A 16,601-nucleotide genomic window follows, 5' to 3' on the forward strand; every position below is an offset into this window, starting at 1 on the left:
ATGGGAAGCCATTGCTGTCTACTCCGCCCTGAGACTCCGCCCCATCCAAGCTGAACACAGAGGCTTTTGCAAGTCTTGTCTCATAAGGTGTCTCCAGCACAGAAGTTCTCCCAGCATAGACACAGCTGATCCTCACAGCCAATTGGCCTGGAGGTCAATTCCTCCCAGTGATACCAACAATAATCAAGGCTTAACTACAACAAGACTGTGCACACAGCCCACAAACGGGTGCACCAAGAGTGTCCACCTCAGGTAACTGGGGAGGCTGAGCCACTGGGCCCTATAGGACACCTAGCACACAAAGCCACTCTACTAACTCAGGGAAGCAGCCAAAATGCGGAGACAAAGAAATAGGTCACAAATGAAAGAAATGGAGCAAAGCAAATGACTGGATATAGAGTTGAAAACCATGGTTATAAGGTTTTTTTAAGAATTTTCTAGAAAAGGCCGATAAATTTAGCGAGACCCTTGAGGATATGAAAAAGGACCAACTAGAAATTAAGCATACACTGACTGAAATAAAGAATAATATACAGAGATCCAACAGCAGACTAGAGGATCGCAAGAATCAAGTTAAAGATTTGAAATACAAAGAAGCAAAAAACACCCAACTGGAAAAGCAAAATGAAAAAAGAATCCAAAAATATGAAGATAGTGTAAGGAGCCTCTGGGACAACTTCAAGCGTACCAACATCTGAATAATGGGGTTGCCAGTAAAAGAGAAAGAGCAAGATACTGAAAACCTATTTGAAGAAATAGTGACAGAAAACTTCCCCCACCTGGTGAAAGAAATAGACTTATAAGTCCAGGAAGCACAGAGAACCCCAAACAAAAGAAATCCAAAGAGGACCACACCAAGACACATCATAATTAAAATGCCAAGAGCAAAAGACAAAGAATATTAAAAGCAGCAAGAGAAAAACAGTTAGTTACCTACAAGGGAGCACCCATACGATTGTCAGCTGATTTCTCAACAGAAACTATGCAGGCCAGATGGGAGTGGCAAGAAATATTCAAAGTGATGAATAGCAAGAACCTACAACCAAGATTACTCTACCCAGAAAAGCTATCATTCAGAATTGAAGGTGAATTAAAGAGCTTCACAGATAAGAAAAAGCTAAAGGAGTTCAGCACCGCCAAACCAGTATTATATGAAATGCTAAAAGGTATTCTTAAGAAGAGGAAGAAGAAAAAGGTAAAGATAAAAATTATGAACAACAAATACATATCTATCAACAAATGAATCTAAAAATCAAGTGAATAAAAAAATCTGATGAACAGAATAAACTGGTGAATATAATAGAATCAGGGGCATAGAAAGGGAGTGGACTGATAATTCTCAGGGGGAAAGGGGTGTGTGCGGGGGTGCGGGAAGAGACTGGACAAAAATCATACACCTGTGGATGAGAACAGTGCGGGGGGCAAGGGCAGAGGGTGGGGTAGGAACCAGGTGGAGGGGACCTATGGGGGGAAAAAAGAGGAACAATTGTAATAATCTGAACAATAAAGATTTATTAAAAAATAAAATAAAAACCAATGTGTTTTCTGTTTGTGCTATGTCATTCTTTATTTCTGTTTTTACAGTTACTATATCTTTTCTCATGCTGTTGATCATTTTTACCACCATTATTCTGAACTCTATGTCAAATAAATTTCTTATATCCATTTCATTTATCTCTTCTTGAGAATTCTCTTGTTCTTTCATTTGTGGGTTGTTTCTTTGTTTCCTCATTTTGACTGCCTGTTTGGGTTTGTGACTCTGTATTAGGTAGATCTGCTACACCTCTCAATCTCTAGTGCAGGACAGTGTCAAACGCTGTTTGTAACTAATTAGATCAGGCAAAGACTCAAAGCTTCCAGAGACCCCTCTTCCTACAGCCTGATAGGATTCTGTCTTGAATAGCCCTCAGGCAATTGTCCACAGGTGTAGTGAGAGTTTTTTCAATGGGGGGGGGGCAATTGCTTCTGCCTGGAGGCTAATTGTTATTCTTAGTCTCTAAATGGGCCTCAGAAACACCCTGGGCAAGGTGTTTTCCAATACGGTGGTTCAGCTGTCTTCCCCCCAGGCAAAGCTGCCTGTATAGCAAAGATCTGTACCAGTTTTCTTAAGAAAAAAAAAAAAAGATTTTGAGAGAGAGAAGAGGGAAACATCAATAGGAGGGAAACATTGATCAGCTGCCTCCTACACGCCTCCTTCCAGGTATGGAGCTCATAACCTGGGCATGTGCCCTGACTGTGAATCAAACCGGTAACCTTTTGGTGCATGGGATCATGCTCAACCTACTTAGCCACACGGCCAGGGCCCAGCATCATTTGCTGAAGAGACTATTCTTTCTTCATGAGTGGTCTTGGCACCTTGTGAAAACCAGTAGATGGTAGATGTGTGGGTTTGTTTCTGGGCTCTTATTTCTATTCCATCAACCTCTATATTGTATATGTCTGTCCTCATGCCAGTACCACACTGTTTTGATAACTGCAGCTTGGTAGTAAGTTTTTAACTCATGAAGTGTGAGGATATTTCCTTGTATAGATGAAAAAGCTGGAGCTCAGGAAGGAGACATGTTTGCAGGCAGAGGGGCCTGTCCCTGTGCCCCAGTGGGAAGAGCTGAGGTGATAGGATGAATGCAGTTCGTTGGCCAGTAGTTCTCTTTTCCAGAGGGTGGGCCCTCAGGAATGATCAGCCATACTTTCCATATTCCCCCACACCCCCAAAACAGCAGGGAAAGTGCTGTTCCTGACTGAGGGCACCAGCCACATCCCTTCCAGACCTCACATGCCCCTCGTGGCAGTGGAAAAAAGCCCCTCATGGGACCTCTGGGGCCCAGTTCTACTATCCCCTCTCACCTCCTCTTCCTTTTGTAGTGGTTGGATTGCAGCCCTGTCTACGCTGAAGCAAGACTTGGCTGTGTCGATCATCATGATGGTGGTGGCTGGCTTCTTCACACTCTGTGCCGTGCTCTCACTCTTCCTTCTAAAGCGGGTGAGTGGTGGGTGCCGGACCAACAGCTAAACTGAGGGTGCAGGCACCGCTCTCCAGCCTTGCCATGGGAGTGTTCATCACTACAGTAGTTGGGACTCCTGAGTCCCCAAATGTCCAGTGCCTTTCTCCAAGGCTCTGGGTGGGAGGTCAGGCAGGCGTGGGTTTCTTGGGGGCCTACAGAACAGGCTTCTCTCACCACAGCCTTTTCCCCCAGGTGCACTCTCTGTACCGCCGGACTGGGGCCAGCTTCCAGCAGGCTCAAGAGGAATTTTCCCAGGGCATCTTCAGCAACAGGACCTTCCGCAGTGCTGCCTCATCTGCTGCCCGAGGAGCCTTCCAAGGGAATTAGTCCTGACTCTCCTCCCTGTGCCCCAGCCTTTTTTCCTGCCTGCCTTCTGAGCTGCACTTTCCGTGGGTGCCTTAAGCAGTGCTATGGCCAGCACAGACCTGGGAGGGTCTTGCTGTGGCTCTTCCTCCTTCCTCAGCAACCAGCTCTCCCTTCCACCCGAGGGAAGGGGCGGAGGGACAGGAACTTTTTTACACAAGAGAAAAGAAAAAACACAACAAAGTTTTCCTTCTCTGGTGGTTTGGTAGGATTCTTTTGTCTCTCTGAAGCAGTGGGACTCAAGTTCTCTTTTCCCTACACACACACACACACACACACACACACACACACACACACATGCACATATATACACACTTGGGATCACTGGCCAACCTAGGCCCACCCCAGTGGGAGTTGTATTTCTGCCGGGGTCCTGGGCCTCCACTCATCCCCTAGAAACCTGGCCTGAATCTGGCTTCACAGCCACAGCCTGTGGCTTCCATAGTCCTGCCCTCCCTTCCTGCTGGGCTGGGCTGACCTCCCAAGGGCTCACCTTTACTAGTAGATGAGCTATGGCCTGGGCTGGTGGATAGCTCTGTTCCCCCAGATCACTCTGGACAGGTCTCTGGGCTTCCAGAGCCTCTGGCTGATTTCTTAGCCTCTTCCCTGCCTCATGTTTCTCACAAACAGATTCATAGCCCTATCGGCCCCCTGCACCTTCCAGCTGTGGGCAGCACCCTGTGCCATCTGGCCCTCCCTGAGCCCTCCCCTCCTTATACTTACTGAATGTGCATTGGGGTTGGTTGGGGTCTGGGGATGGGCAGGAACAGAGGACAACCCGAGTTGTCCTGCCCAGCCTTGAACAGTCTTCTAGGAGGAGTGTGTGTGACTGTCCTAGTGTGGGTTGTTTGTCCCTGTTTGTTTTGATTTCCTCTTCTCCTGGGGGACAGCTGTGCTCTGCCTTGGCCTCACATTCTAACCCTCTGTTCCCACATCAGCAATATCTAGCTTGTATGACTCTTAGGAAGGGCAGGTCAGATCAGTTCAGAACGGAATCCTTCAGGCTGGTCTGATGAGCCAGAGTTCCAGACATCCTCCAGGGTTCTCCCATACCCCGAGTAGGAGTAGAGTCTAGGTCACCTTCCACTGGTCCTAGGTATTCCCCAGGAGGTGTGTCACTGTGATGAGCACCTAAGAGTCTACCATTAACACCTGCACCCTACCCTGCAGAGGCTGTAGGGATGGATACACCTGGAGTTAGCTGTGGATTGAGGGAACTTCTCAAAAAGCAGGCCAATCCAGAGGCAGCCCTGTCTACAGCCCACTCCACTCCAGAGCCACTGAATGATGATTTAATGACAGTGACCAAGGTTTTGTAAATTCCTTTCTGGTATTTTTTGTCTCCATGTACAAATGTATATGTTGTTTCAGTTTTGTGCTTAAATAAAGACATTTTCAGACAACACTGGTTCTGTCTGCTGGACTTGGGCGGATGTGGGTGGCCCACAGGAGTAGGGGCCGAAGTGCTCTATAGGTGTGAGGGGTCAGTCAACATGCCCCCCGCTCCCTGCTGGTCTGTGACAGGCTAAGCCTCTCACCCCTGGGGGAAAGTCCCTTCCTGAGATAACTATTGGCCTCTTCTATTATACTTCTTCTTTTTAATTAAAAAAAAAAAAATTCTCGCCCTAACCAGTTTGGCTCAGTGGATAGAGCGTCGGCCTGCAGACTGAAGTGTTCCAGGTTCGATTACAGTCATGGTCATGTACCTTGGTTGCGGGCACATCCCCAGTAGGAGGTGTGCAGGAGGCAGCTGGTCAATGTTTCTCTCTCATTGATGTTTCTAACTATCCCTCTCCCTTCCTCTCTGTAAAAAAATCAAAAAATATATTTTAAAAATTCTCACAGATTTTATTGATTTGAGAAACAGATTTGTTGTTCCACTTATTTATGTATTCACTAGAAGCCTGTTGCATGAAATTTATGCACTGGGGGGGCGGGGATCTCTCAGCCCGGCCTGCACCCTCTTGCCATCCGGGAGCCCTCAGGGGATGTCCAACTGATGGCTTAGGTAGGGAGTGGGCCTAAGCTGACAGTTGGACATCCTTAGCACTGCTACTGAGCCCAGCTCCCTGTGGTAGCACATTGACCACCAGGGGGCAGCTCCTGCATTGACCATCTGCCCCCTGGTGGTCAGTGCATGTCAAAGTGACTGGTCGGTCCACTGTAGGGCCGAAACCGGCTCTCTGACATCCCCTGAGGGGTCCCAGATTGCGAGAGGGCACAAGCCAGGCTGAGGGATTCCATCCGTGTATGATCAGGCTGGGGAGGGATGCGGGAGGTTGGGAGGGCTCCAGGGTGTATCCGGCCTGTCTCAGTCCTGATCAGCAGCAAGCTAACCTACTGGTCAGAGCATGTGCCCCTGGTGGTCAATGCACATCATTAGCATATTATGCTTTGATTGGTTGAATGGCTGACCTGACGATGGGACACTTAGCATATTAGGCTTTTATTATATAGGATTGGTTGATGTATGTGCCCTGACTGGGGATGTCTGCAACCTTAGCACATGTCCCAGTAATTCCACTTTCAGAGCTGCTGGTCTTGGGAGGAGGGGCCTCTTTGAATCCCCTGCCCCCTCACCCTTCTTGATCCTCACGTGGGCGCTCTCTAAGATCCTAACAAGCCTGGATGTGACTCCTGATGACCTCGTGTGCTGGTCTCTAGTTTAAGGTGACCAGATTTTAACATTGGTAAAGCAGGACACCATTGACCGGGGACGGGGGGGGGGGGGGGGGGGGTTCTTGATTAAAAATTTGGTCTATATGGAACAACAAAAATTTTCATAGAACGCAAAAATAGTATTGTAATATATTTTTTTAAATTTCAACATAAGTACAATTTACAAATATAATAAATAAAAAATTATGTATAGTATTTTATTCTTTGGCATATTTCTCATCTGAGTGAATTTTTTTTAGTAGATTGCTGTCGTTGTTTAAAAGGTCATGAATTTGCCGTAACGTAAGTCGTGTCACTTTCAAAGCTGGCGCTAGACTTTTTGCCGCCACTATAAAATATAAATAATACGAGTACTGTCTGCTAAATTCAAGAACATTTATGTATTTATGAAATAAATAAATTACTTACCTAAATTATCTGAATAGCTGATTTGTAATGACATCACTTGTTTAACTAGCTTACTAGCACGCAGTACGATGTGTATCGTCTGAGAGACAGTTACAAAATGTTTTCGTCGTTGCCAATCCCAAAAAATGCCATTGTTCATTCAGTCCAAACAATGGTGGTCGAATTCTAACAACTGATCCACAATGCGAACTTTGATAAGCAGTTCTCGATCATCAGTTCTCAACAATTATTTGTTATTATTAAAGTTTAACATTATAAAATTAACAAAAGTAATATAAAACTCATATCCTGGCTAAATAGCCACATGGCCGCCGAAAACCGTGTATTCCCTTCCGGTTCTCCCGCCGTTCCCTAGCTTGTCGTGCATTCTTTCCAAAAATCGGGACTTTTTTAAAACGCCGCAGGACGCGGGACAAATTGTTAAAAAGCGGGCCGTCTGGTCACCTTACCCTAGTTCCTCCCTTTGGCCCAGCCAGCTGGATCAGGCAGATCACGTGATTTCCGGGCTGACGGAGGCCGAGCAGGGGGGGCAGCGCCTTGGGGCGGGGAGCCTGGCCCCGCCCCCGCGCTGCACTTCCGGCGGCAGCGAGGACTCCGGCCAGGTGCGGCTCGCTCTTCCGCTCTCCGCGCTGGACTCGGCCGGAACCCGCCAGGGAAGCAGGAAGCGCCTGGTGGCTGGCGCGAGGTGGTCGGGATGGCGGGGTCCAGCTGGGGCCCCCCGCGGCTGGATGGCTTCATCCTCACCGAGCGCCTGGGCAGTGGCACGTACGCCACGGTGTACAAGGCCTACGCCAAGGTGGGGGAGGCGGGCCGGAATCGGGCTGCGGGACTGCGGAGAGCCAGGCCTGTGCCCGCTAACCCCGAGCGAGCCAGGCGGGGGGCAGGCCGGGAAACCAGGGCGGGTAGGGCATGAGAGCAGTTAGGCACCCGCGGCCTGACGTGTCCCCATCTGGTGTCCCGTGGACGAGGTGGGAGCTGACGGACCCCCCTAGGTCTGTACACACAAACACGTACACACACCTGTGTTTTGTTTGGAGATGCAGGCGGAGACCTGGATGGAGCCTCGTGTCAGTGGCTTAAGAATAGGCCCCAAACTGGTGGGCTGGGAGGAATCTTGGACAGGGTTCTGGAAGGCTGGACCCACTTAGGAAGCCTTGTGGGCAGTTCTAGAACACGAAGTGAATGACATGCCTTAGTGGGAGCACTCTAGAAGGGCTCGCGGGACTAAGGGAAGAGAGGGTTTAAGAACACCAGGCTGGGTGGGGAGGCCAGAATTCCATAATCAGGGGTTCCCATTAGCCTGAGAAGGGAAGGGTTGGATGCTGGTGTGAGTGGGTAAGCCCAGTGAGGGGGAGAAGGGTAGAGGGAATCGGAGCCTTTCTGGCCAGGCATGGGCCCTGGCTCGCTCAGGGTCGAGCCCTCAAATGTCCTGCCTCCATAGAAGGACACTCGAGAGGTGGTAGCCATAAAATGTGTGGCCAAGAAGAGCCTGAACAAGGCGTCGGTGGAAAACCTCCTGACAGAGATTGAAATCCTCAAGGGCATCCGACACCCCCACATCGTCCAGCTGAAAGACTTCGAGGTGCGGGCCTGTGGTTCGCCCACCTGCAAAGGAGACTGGAGGAGAGACACGCTCTTCAAGTCGCCTCTTTGTCTCTAACCACAGTGGGACAGTGACAACATCTACCTCATCATGGAGTTCTGCGCAGGAGGTGACCTGTCTCGCTTCATCCATACCCGCCGGATTCTACCTGAGAAGGTGGCTCGTGTCTTCATGCAGCAGTTGGGTAAAAACCTCTGACCCCAGACTTCCCATGATCTCTGTCCTCCCTCTGCACTCTTAGCAGTTGCCTCCTTTCCCAGCTTGGATTTGTAGGCCCTGTCTTTGCCATGTGCCCATCCCTAGCTTAAGGCTGTTACTAGAGAAAGGTAGGAGCCTTAAGCTGTAAGAAGTCCAGATTTTCTACATGCGGAACAAAATGGAAAGACCTTGTAGGACACATCAGGGCCCACTGGGGTGCATCTAAGTGCTTTACCAAAAGAAAGAGCAAAAGTCGAAAGGGCTGGGGCACCCAGGGAGGCTTCTAGGAGGAGGGAGACTTGCAGAGGAGCCCAAGGGAGGAAAGATGGCCCTGGGGCTGGGAGTGGGGTGCTCTTGTGTAAAGCATTCAGAAGACCAGCCAGGCCAGAAATGGGGTCATGCAGGCTTGAAGAAGCAGATGTACGTCAGGGAAGGCGAGAGGCAGCTGGGAGATGGGTCCCTCTGACCTGTTTCTCTGCATGTGTCCTGTTCCCCAGCTAGTGCCCTGCAGTTTCTGCACGAACGAAACATATCTCACCTGGATCTGAAGCCACAGAACATTCTGCTGAGTTCCTTGGAGAAGCCCCACCTTAAACTGGCAGGTGTGAGTCTGGAACAGCAGGGGAAAGCTGGGCCTGGATCTCCACAACAATCTGTGAGCGGTTCTGGGTCCTTAGAACTGAATGGAGCTTCAAGGTTTGGAGGGTGGGTGTGCACTCAGCAGCCCTGGTTCTTGTGGAGTCATCAAACAGCAACAGGCTGGGAGGTCCAGAAATGGGCCCCATCACCAAAAGGTAGGGCCTTTCTCAGGCCATCCACACTGGACTCCAGCAGTGTAATGCTGGGCTCAGGGCCAGGACTTGGTAGGTCACCAGAATTGAGGCTCAAGCTGTAAACTCAACCTGCAGCAGTGTTGGAGGGTGAAGGTGGGGGAGGGGTGGTTGTGGTCCATGATAGGATTTGGAAAAGAAATTTGCTTGAGGCTGCAGAGGGTATAACCTGAGCTTGGTGGGACAGTGAGGGAGGGTTCTAACTCCTAGTGGGCCATTGTCTTCATAGCTGGTGTGAGCAGAGTGGGCTTCCTGGAAAAGTACCTGAGGGGGGCTGTGTGTGATGGGAGGATTTGTGCCCCCCTGAAAGATGCAGGAGGGTGTTCGAGGTTAAGAGCTAAGACTGGGAAGTAGAATTGATCCTGGTGAATCTGGAAGGTGGGCGGAGTCCTGTGCTGCAGCTCAGGGTAAGGCTGGGATCTGAGCCTGCTGCCTGGCCTCTTGCCTGCAGACTTCGGCTTCTCACAGCACATGTCCCCGTGGGATGAGAAGCACGTGCTCCGTGGCTCCCCTCTCTACATGGCCCCTGAGATGGTGTGTCAGCGGCAGTACGATGCCCGTGTGGACCTCTGGTCCGTGGGGGTCATTCTGTATGGTGAGAGCTCTGTCCCCTGCCCCACGCTGTGAGGCCTGCACTGTGTGTCCTCGGGCATGCCCTCCCTGGTCACTCCTGAAGGGCTTTAATGAGAAGGCGGACTTTAATGGCCCTGAGCCCCTGCTCTGGGGGTTATCAGCCCTCCCAGGAGTGGGCCAGGCCAGGCTGCACCTGTCCCTCCCAGCTTGCCCTCTGCCTCCCTCCACAGAAGCCCTCTTCGGGCAGCCCCCCTTTGCCTCCAGGTCGTTCACAGAGCTGGAAGAGAAGATCCGGAGTAATCGGGTAATCGAGGTGGGTCCTGCAGGGCCTCGGCAACCTGCTGTGGGCCAGCGGGAGTCAGAGTCCTCAGGTTGGAGACCTCACTACCCTGCACCGGCTGGCTGTGGGCTCTAGGGACCTTGTGGCGCTGGGCATGCTTGAAGCTCCATTCAGCTCTAGGGGCCTGGATCAGCCCACAGATTGCTGTGTAGACCCAGGCCCAGGCTTCCCAAAAGCATAAGCCAGGGCGGGGAGAGCCCAAATTAGGATTCTTCGACAGCTCAGGGCTCCAGGGAGGGCGTGGGCAGGAGGCTCGGCTCTCAGATTCTTCACCCGTCAGACGGTTACCTCTGGGACATACCAGGACAGGGTGGGGGAGGTTCTGGAGCCCAGTGTGACCTGTCCCCCACCTGCCCCTCAGCTTCCCCTTCGGCCCCAGCTCTCCCCAGACTGCCAGGACCTGCTGCGGCAGCTCCTACAGCGGGACCCTGGTCGTCGCATCTCCTTCCAGGATTTCTTTGCCCACCCCTGGGTGGACCTGGACCACATGCCCAGTGAGGAGAGCCTGGCACGAGCAGTGAGCAGGCTACGAGGGGTGGGCTGGGGTGAAGGCAGGTTGGGGGTAAATAGGGGGCTTGCCCCTCAGGGGTTGAGGGTGGGCTCAGGGGGCCTGCTGTTCCCACTTTATGGTGAGCAGAGGGGTGGGCCTGACTCCCTGATCTGCCCGTCCTCCAGACCATCCTGGTGGTGCAGGCTGTGCAGAAGGACCGGGAGGGGGATGCTGCAGCTGCCTTATCGCTCTACTGCAAGGCCCTGGACTTCTTTGTGCCTGCCCTGCACTGTAAGTGCATGGAGCCCCGGGGGTGGCAGGGCTGGTCGGCCACAGCTGCTGGGGATGGATTCCAGAAGCGTGTCCCCATCCATAATTTTATGGGAGACAGGCAGAGGATAAATCTAGAACTTAGTGCTCTGGAGGGTTCTAGAGGGTTTGGTGTGGGACAAGGTCCTCATATAAACCACCACTGTTTGCAGACGAAGTGGATACACAGCGGAAGGAGGCAATTAAGGCAAAGGTGGGTGAGCAAGTCCCCTGCAGGAAACTGATGAGGGGTCCTGGGGCTGCCTGAGACTGGCTCTCTTAGAACCGGGACTTCCTGTCCTGGGAAGGGGTCAGGCTGGCTCCTGACATTACAGCTTGGGACAGTCACTGAGGACCTAGGGGGAGAACTTGGATGTGGATGCTGGCGAGGGAGGCCAGGTGGGACAGCCCTCCACAGCCCCTCCTCGGCTCCTCCTGCTCCTGCAGGTGCGACAGTACGTGTCCCGGGCTGAGGAGCTCAAGGCCATCGTGTCCTCCTCCAATCAGGCTCTGCTGAGGCAGGGGGCCTCTGCCGGAGTCCTGCTCAGAGGTAGGCCCAGCTCCTGACTGACCACCAGGCCCCCAAGCGGCTTGGGGTCAGCTCCCTGCGATGAGAAAACAAGCTGCTCCCCTCACCCTGAGCCTTTGCCCTTCATCCCAGAGATGGCTCGGGACAAGCCACGCCTCCTGGCTGCTCTGGAAGTGGCTTCAGCTGCTGTGGCCAAGGTTTGTATCCAGTGGGAGGGGTCCAGGTGGGGCAGGGAGGGATCTAGATCATGACCCTAAATGACTGGTGTCCTGTGGCTGCAGGAGGAGGAAGCTGGCGGGGAGCAGGACGCCCTGGACCTGTACCAGCACAGCCTGGGGGAGCTGCTGCTGCTGCTGGCAGGTGAGGCCCTCCCCACACACTCCCTGACTCCCTGCTGCCCTGCCTTAGCACTCGCCCTCCCTCTTTCTGCAGGGGAGCCCCCAGGCCGGAGGCGGGAGCTGCTTCACACTGAGGTGCCACCGTGGTTGGGTGGGTTGTGGGGGGCTTCATCTTCCCCTTTGACCCTCCTTCCATCTGGGAGGACCTCCTTGGGTTCCCTCGGGGTGTTTCAAGTCTGGGAGTCAGACCTTACAGACCTGATAGGTTGTTGGCCCCATGCAGTTCCTAGGGGCTAGGAGCTCAGGTCAGGCCGTGGGACAGGCAGGATCCGGGGACCCAGCAACAGAAAACTGGCTGGGCCACTTCAGTTGGGAAGGCTTTCCGGAGGAGGGAGCAGATAAAGGGCTCAGAAGGCAGTTGTTCTGGGGCAGAGGGTTCGAGAGCAGCAGGAGTGAGGAGGGTCTCACTCTGAGGGCCCCACCCCCACCCCCATGGGCACATGGGTATGTCTTCCCACGGCAGGTTCAGAATCTCATGGCTCGAGCTGAATACCTGAAAGAGCAAATCAAGGTGAGCACATGAGGGGGTCCCACTGGGGCAAGGCTATGTGGCTTCTGCTCCTCTGCTTGTAGCTGTCTGTCCCGCCTTTTCCCCTGTGTGTCTCCCTTTCTGGGTTCCGTCTGCAGGCCTCTCCACTCTGTCTCTGTCTTTCACTCCCAGTTGCTCAGGGACTGTTGATGCGGCTCCTTTGCCTGCCCTGGCTTCCTGTCACCTTGGTGCTGCTTTTTTGTTCCACAGATGAGGGAGTCTCACTGGGAAGCTGAGACCCTGGACAAGGAGGGGCTGTCGGAGTCCGTTCGGAGCTGTGAGTCCTGCTGAGGGTCCTACCTTCTGCCCAAGGAGGAGTGAAGGCCAAGGGCAGCCCTGGATTCTTCCTCTTTTGCCAGAGACCTGACACTGACCCTTCTCCCTTACCCTCCTCAGCTTGCACCCTGCAGTGACCGCAGAAAGATGACTGGACAGACCATGGGCCACCTGAAGTTGGGGGACACACCAGGCTGGTGCCCAGAATTCTGTGGCCCTCTGCACCATGGCCGAGTAGCCTTCCTGGATGGGCAACTCTGCGACCACTTTCAGGATGCTCTCCGCCCCACAAAGGCCCTGATGGCCCAGCCCTTGTATGGGCTGGGAGCACTGGGTCTGGCCCCGGGAGGGGAGCAGGCCTCTCAGAGAAGAGTGTCTCCTGTGACGTTGGTTTAACAGGTGACATTGGAGCTGGACCCTGAGACTGTCAGTTTAGGGCATCAAGGCTCTGTTTTGCTCTCACATGTAGCCTGTGCCCATCCCTTTCCTTCCTGGGAGCCCTTATTTCAACTCGCCTCTATCCTCGCAGGGCACCAGGGCGCTCAGGGACCCCTCAGGGACCACCCACCATGGTCTGCACTCGGCCCCGCAGAACACCAGTCATCTTGGAAGCTGATGTCTGTCTACCCTCAGTATTTTAAGTTAATCCTGCAAGCATGAAAAGAATCTATTTCGTAGGGTGGGGCAAAGTGAAGAAACTTATGCCTGTCCCTGCCCTGCCCCAGAGGGTATGAGGGAAGGGTCCCTGACCCTCACTCCTCCAGCCTTCATCTCTAGGGAACACCTTACTTCCTGCAGAGCTGGTCCTGGCCTGGAACAAGGAGGCATGGCGCCTGCCCTCTCCTCAGGTTTTGGAGACTCACTAGCCCAGGAGACATTTCAGGGCTGATAGGGCCGCCACCCCAGCATGTGCCCTGGGCAAGCACCTTTCCTTCTCTGGGCCTGGGTCTTCCCAGCCCCATTGGTGTTGCTGTTACCTCCTATCCCCCTCCCCCATGTGGGCTTTTAGGAGTTCCAAGAGACTTCCATCTGGAGAACAATGTGTATACCGGGAGTTATTTGGGGATTTGTTTTTAAAACTCTGGCTGTGGGTGATTTCTAACCTTTTCACCCTTCAGTGCCTCCTGGGGCAAGGGTCGTCTTTTCTGCCTATCAGAGGCCAGTATGAAGTGCATCATTTATTGTTTCCCTATTAAATTATTTTCTGAACTTGTGATTTTTTTCTTGCCCTGGAAGAAGAGAAGGAGTAAGTCGAGGCGGGCAGCCCCTTTTCCTTGTCTAGTGCTATAGGGACCCCAGGAATAACAGGGTAACCTGAGGGGGGGCTGGGGAAGGCCACAGGGTGGGGAGGGGGGGGAGTGAGAGCCACACCTGCCTCCTGCCCTCAGGCCCCAGGAGAGTCAGGCTGCCCAGCTGCTGTTCCTGCCCACCACCTAAGGGCTGGTGGGAAGGGGACAGGCACAGGCCTCGGTGCCAGGCATGCCCCTCTGTGCACTGGAGAAGGGTGCACTCCATGAGGAGCAGTCCTGTAAAACCTGTGCTCTGCGCTGCACACGCCCTGCCCCACACAGGATCCCTGGCCTCCCAACCCTCTTTCCCTTGGGCCAGTGAATGAGCAGGGTTGGGGCAAAGGGCATTCTCTAGGGTATCTTATACTCAGCCCTCCAGGAACCCCAAAAGCTGGAGTAATTCCCAGTAGTCCCTACCCCACCTGCAAGGTCTTGGTCTTTTTATTTTTTATTGATTTCAGAGAGGAAGGGTGAGGGAGAGAGAGAAACATCAATGATGAGAGATAATCATTGACCGGCTGCCTCCTTCATGCCCCCTACCGTGGATCGAACCTGCAACCCAGGCATGTGCCCTTGACTGGAATCGAACCTGGGACCTTTCAGTCTGCAGTCTGATGTTCTATCCATTGAGCCAAACCAGCTAGGGCAAGGTCTTGGTCTCAACAGCACTTAGAAGCAGCTTTGGGGACTTAGGGGATAGGAAGCCCCGCCCCCCGGCTGTGAGGGGCAATGGAGAGCAGTGTCCAGAAGGCAGGAGGCTCTGCCACTTGACCAAGAGACCCATTGACAAACCGAGTGATTGTCAACCCCTTTCATCTCATGGCACACATAAACTGATGACTACAATTCTGCAGCACAGCAAAAATATCTGCTAATCTGACCAAAAAAATAGGTGTAATTTTGATTCATTTACACCAGATGGCTATCTTTTTTTTAATTTGACAATCTAAGGAAAAAGAGATCAGTGCCCTGGTACTGGTTTTGCATATTTTAAAAATTATTGCTGCACACAGGTTGGAAATAGCTGGACTGGCCCATTTCTCAGTAAAACTAGGATGAAGTGAAGTGCCCTGTAGAAATCTCTAAGATTGTAATGAGTTACTGTACACTAGCCTGACACACAGTAAGATTCAATAAACTATTATTTTCAGATGTAGGGAGAGAAATATACTTCAGATTATCTTTGGGGGTGGGCTGGACAAAAAAAAGCCTCAGTAAGTAAAAGGAGGGAAAGGAAGGAAGGGAATGAATAGAGATGGTTATGGGGGTGAATGGAGAAGATTGAATGGGAAGGAGAGACTGATTGGCTAGGATGATGGGATGGAGGGGTTGCCTACAGGTCCCAGTTATTTCCGATATCTACATTGACTACCTGCCAACAGGGCACTGGACACGTGGGACTGTGGGGGGATTGGGCCCTCTCTGGGCAGAGTGTTCCGATGCCTCCACGCTGGTCCTATATTAGGGCCGCCTGCCAAGGAGAGAAACAGCCCAGCCAGAGAGCTAAGGTAGGGAGGAGGGGGGCCCACTCTCTAGGGCTCCCTTCGAATGGCAGAGACGTATGAGGAATAAGCCAATCTGCTTTTTTAAAAAGATTTTCTCTCTAGGGGTAGGAGTTGTTTCTGCCTCTCACCTTTAATACTTTGAAAATGCCCAAAGCAGGGCAGACATTTCCCCAGCATCAGGGCGCCTCACCCTGCCCTGTCCTCCCACCTCCACTCAGTCCCCCAAGTCCAAAGCCAGTACTGGACCAAGCTGGGGGAGCACCTGGGCCTGGGACCCACTGTCTTCCATGGGACCAGCCCTGGGGACAGGACAGCAGATGGGCCTTGGGCAGATGGAGGGACCCAGGTCCCTGTGCCCAGCCTGCCCCTTTTTTGCTAACGGGAGATTCGGAAGGTCATTGAACCGTGGATCCTGCAAGTCAGCGAGGAGGACTCTTATCCCCGAAGATCACTGAGGCTGGGCACGCCTTCCCCAGAGTAGCTCGCACCCATACTTATCCACTTGAAATATCATAGACATGCAAACACTGACAGGCCACAGGCCTCAAGCACATACACAAACACCGAAAGCCACGTCTAAGCTCACAGATCCATGCAGATTCCATGTAGACTCTACTCATGCTCACACACATAGGCACGTCCCTGCTGAGCAAGGCTAAGGCAGCCTCAGGGCTGCTGCTCCCCCGACCCAGCTCACCCTGGCCGCTGCTCTCTTGGAGCCTCACATGGATTCTGGGAACAGCTATGCCTGGTGGGTACTGGACTAGAGGCAGGTAGCAGGCTTTCTTCCAGTCCCCTCACATGTGGTTCCCCACCCCAAGCAGCCTCAGGCGTCAGCTGGACTAATAGGCTCTGCCAGCAGCTCTGGCGCAGCACACATTCCCCCAGATGTTCCCAGCTCGCTTGCTGGGAGCCTCCAGGATCGGAGGGGGGACCATGGCCACTGGGGGAAGGGGGAGCCTCCCAACTCCAAACCCTGTCACCATCCTCCCCAAGTCCACCCTGGGGCCAGGTGGCCTCTGGACAGCCACTTGAGATCTGCACCCCTCTCCCTCTGGGAACTAGGCCTGAGCTATCTGGATGGGTAGAAGGAGACCTGAGTGGAGCAGGTACCAGAGCTTGCCACCAATCCCCTGAAATCCCCCATGTCGTGGGGCTAGAGAACCTCAGGGTGGGGGTGAGGGGGAGCAGACTGGCCATCTTTGCTGTCACTCTCTTCCTGAAAGAGTAGTGGTGAGGGGGTGCGGCGGGGGTGGTGGTGGTGGAACTGTCTCATCACC

General features: G+C 53.0%; 2 protein-coding genes across 8 annotated transcripts in view; both read left to right on the forward strand.

Annotated features, from left to right (window-relative positions):
* Positions 1 to 3,563, forward strand: part of SCAMP2 (secretory carrier membrane protein 2) — a 31,806-nt gene extending 28,243 nt beyond the window's left edge. For both annotated transcript variants that reach the window (XM_028133420.2, XM_008157058.3), the window contains exons 8-9: positions 2,863 to 2,980; positions 3,195 to 3,563. In XM_028133420.2, the coding sequence (XP_027989221.1) occupies positions 2,863 to 2,980; positions 3,195 to 3,329 (253 nt within the window). In that variant the 3' untranslated portion in view covers positions 3,330 to 3,563. The remainder of the gene's footprint in view (positions 1 to 2,862; positions 2,981 to 3,194) is intronic.
* Positions 3,564 to 6,909: 3,346 nt separating this feature from the next.
* Positions 6,910 to 12,731, forward strand: ULK3 (unc-51 like kinase 3). Of its 6 annotated transcripts, none has more exons than XM_054716698.1 (16): positions 6,910 to 7,248; positions 7,894 to 8,034; positions 8,119 to 8,239; positions 8,751 to 8,855; positions 9,535 to 9,678; positions 9,887 to 9,969; positions 10,358 to 10,513; positions 10,672 to 10,777; positions 10,969 to 11,009; positions 11,243 to 11,345; positions 11,457 to 11,521; positions 11,606 to 11,684; positions 11,733 to 11,797; positions 12,186 to 12,233; positions 12,462 to 12,528; positions 12,648 to 12,731. In XM_054716698.1, the coding sequence occupies exons 1-16, from the start codon at positions 7,147 to 7,149 to the stop codon at positions 12,662 to 12,664; spliced, it is 1,443 nt and encodes a 480-aa protein (XP_054572673.1). In that variant the 5' UTR covers positions 6,910 to 7,146; the 3' UTR covers positions 12,665 to 12,731. The 6 variants fall into 6 exon arrangements, with proteins under 6 accessions (XP_054572673.1, XP_008155281.2, XP_054572672.1 ...); XM_008157059.3 differs by having other exon boundaries at positions 11,757 to 11,797; XM_054716697.1 differs by having other exon boundaries at positions 11,606 to 11,797.
* The last annotated feature ends 3,870 nt before the right edge of the window (positions 12,732 to 16,601 follow it).

This window comes from Eptesicus fuscus, chromosome 5, assembly GCF_027574615.1.
Source record: "Eptesicus fuscus isolate TK198812 chromosome 5, DD_ASM_mEF_20220401, whole genome shotgun sequence".
In the NCBI taxonomy this organism is placed as follows: domain Eukaryota; kingdom Metazoa; phylum Chordata; class Mammalia; order Chiroptera; family Vespertilionidae; genus Eptesicus; species Eptesicus fuscus.

Bases quoted from the DNA above. Each gene is read 5' to 3' on its own strand.
- ULK3 (XM_054716697.1), top strand. From the start codon at position 7,147: ATGGCGGGGTCCAGCTGGGGCCCCCCGCGGCTGGATGGCTTCATCCTC. The intron at 9,679-9,886 runs GTGAGAGCTCTG...CTCCCTCCACAG, and splicing joins CGTGGGGGTCATTCTGTATG to AAGCCCTCTTCGGGCAGCCC. The intron at 11,798-12,185 runs GTGCCACCGTGG...TTCCCACGGCAG, and splicing joins GGGAGCTGCTTCACACTGAG to GTTCAGAATCTCATGGCTCG.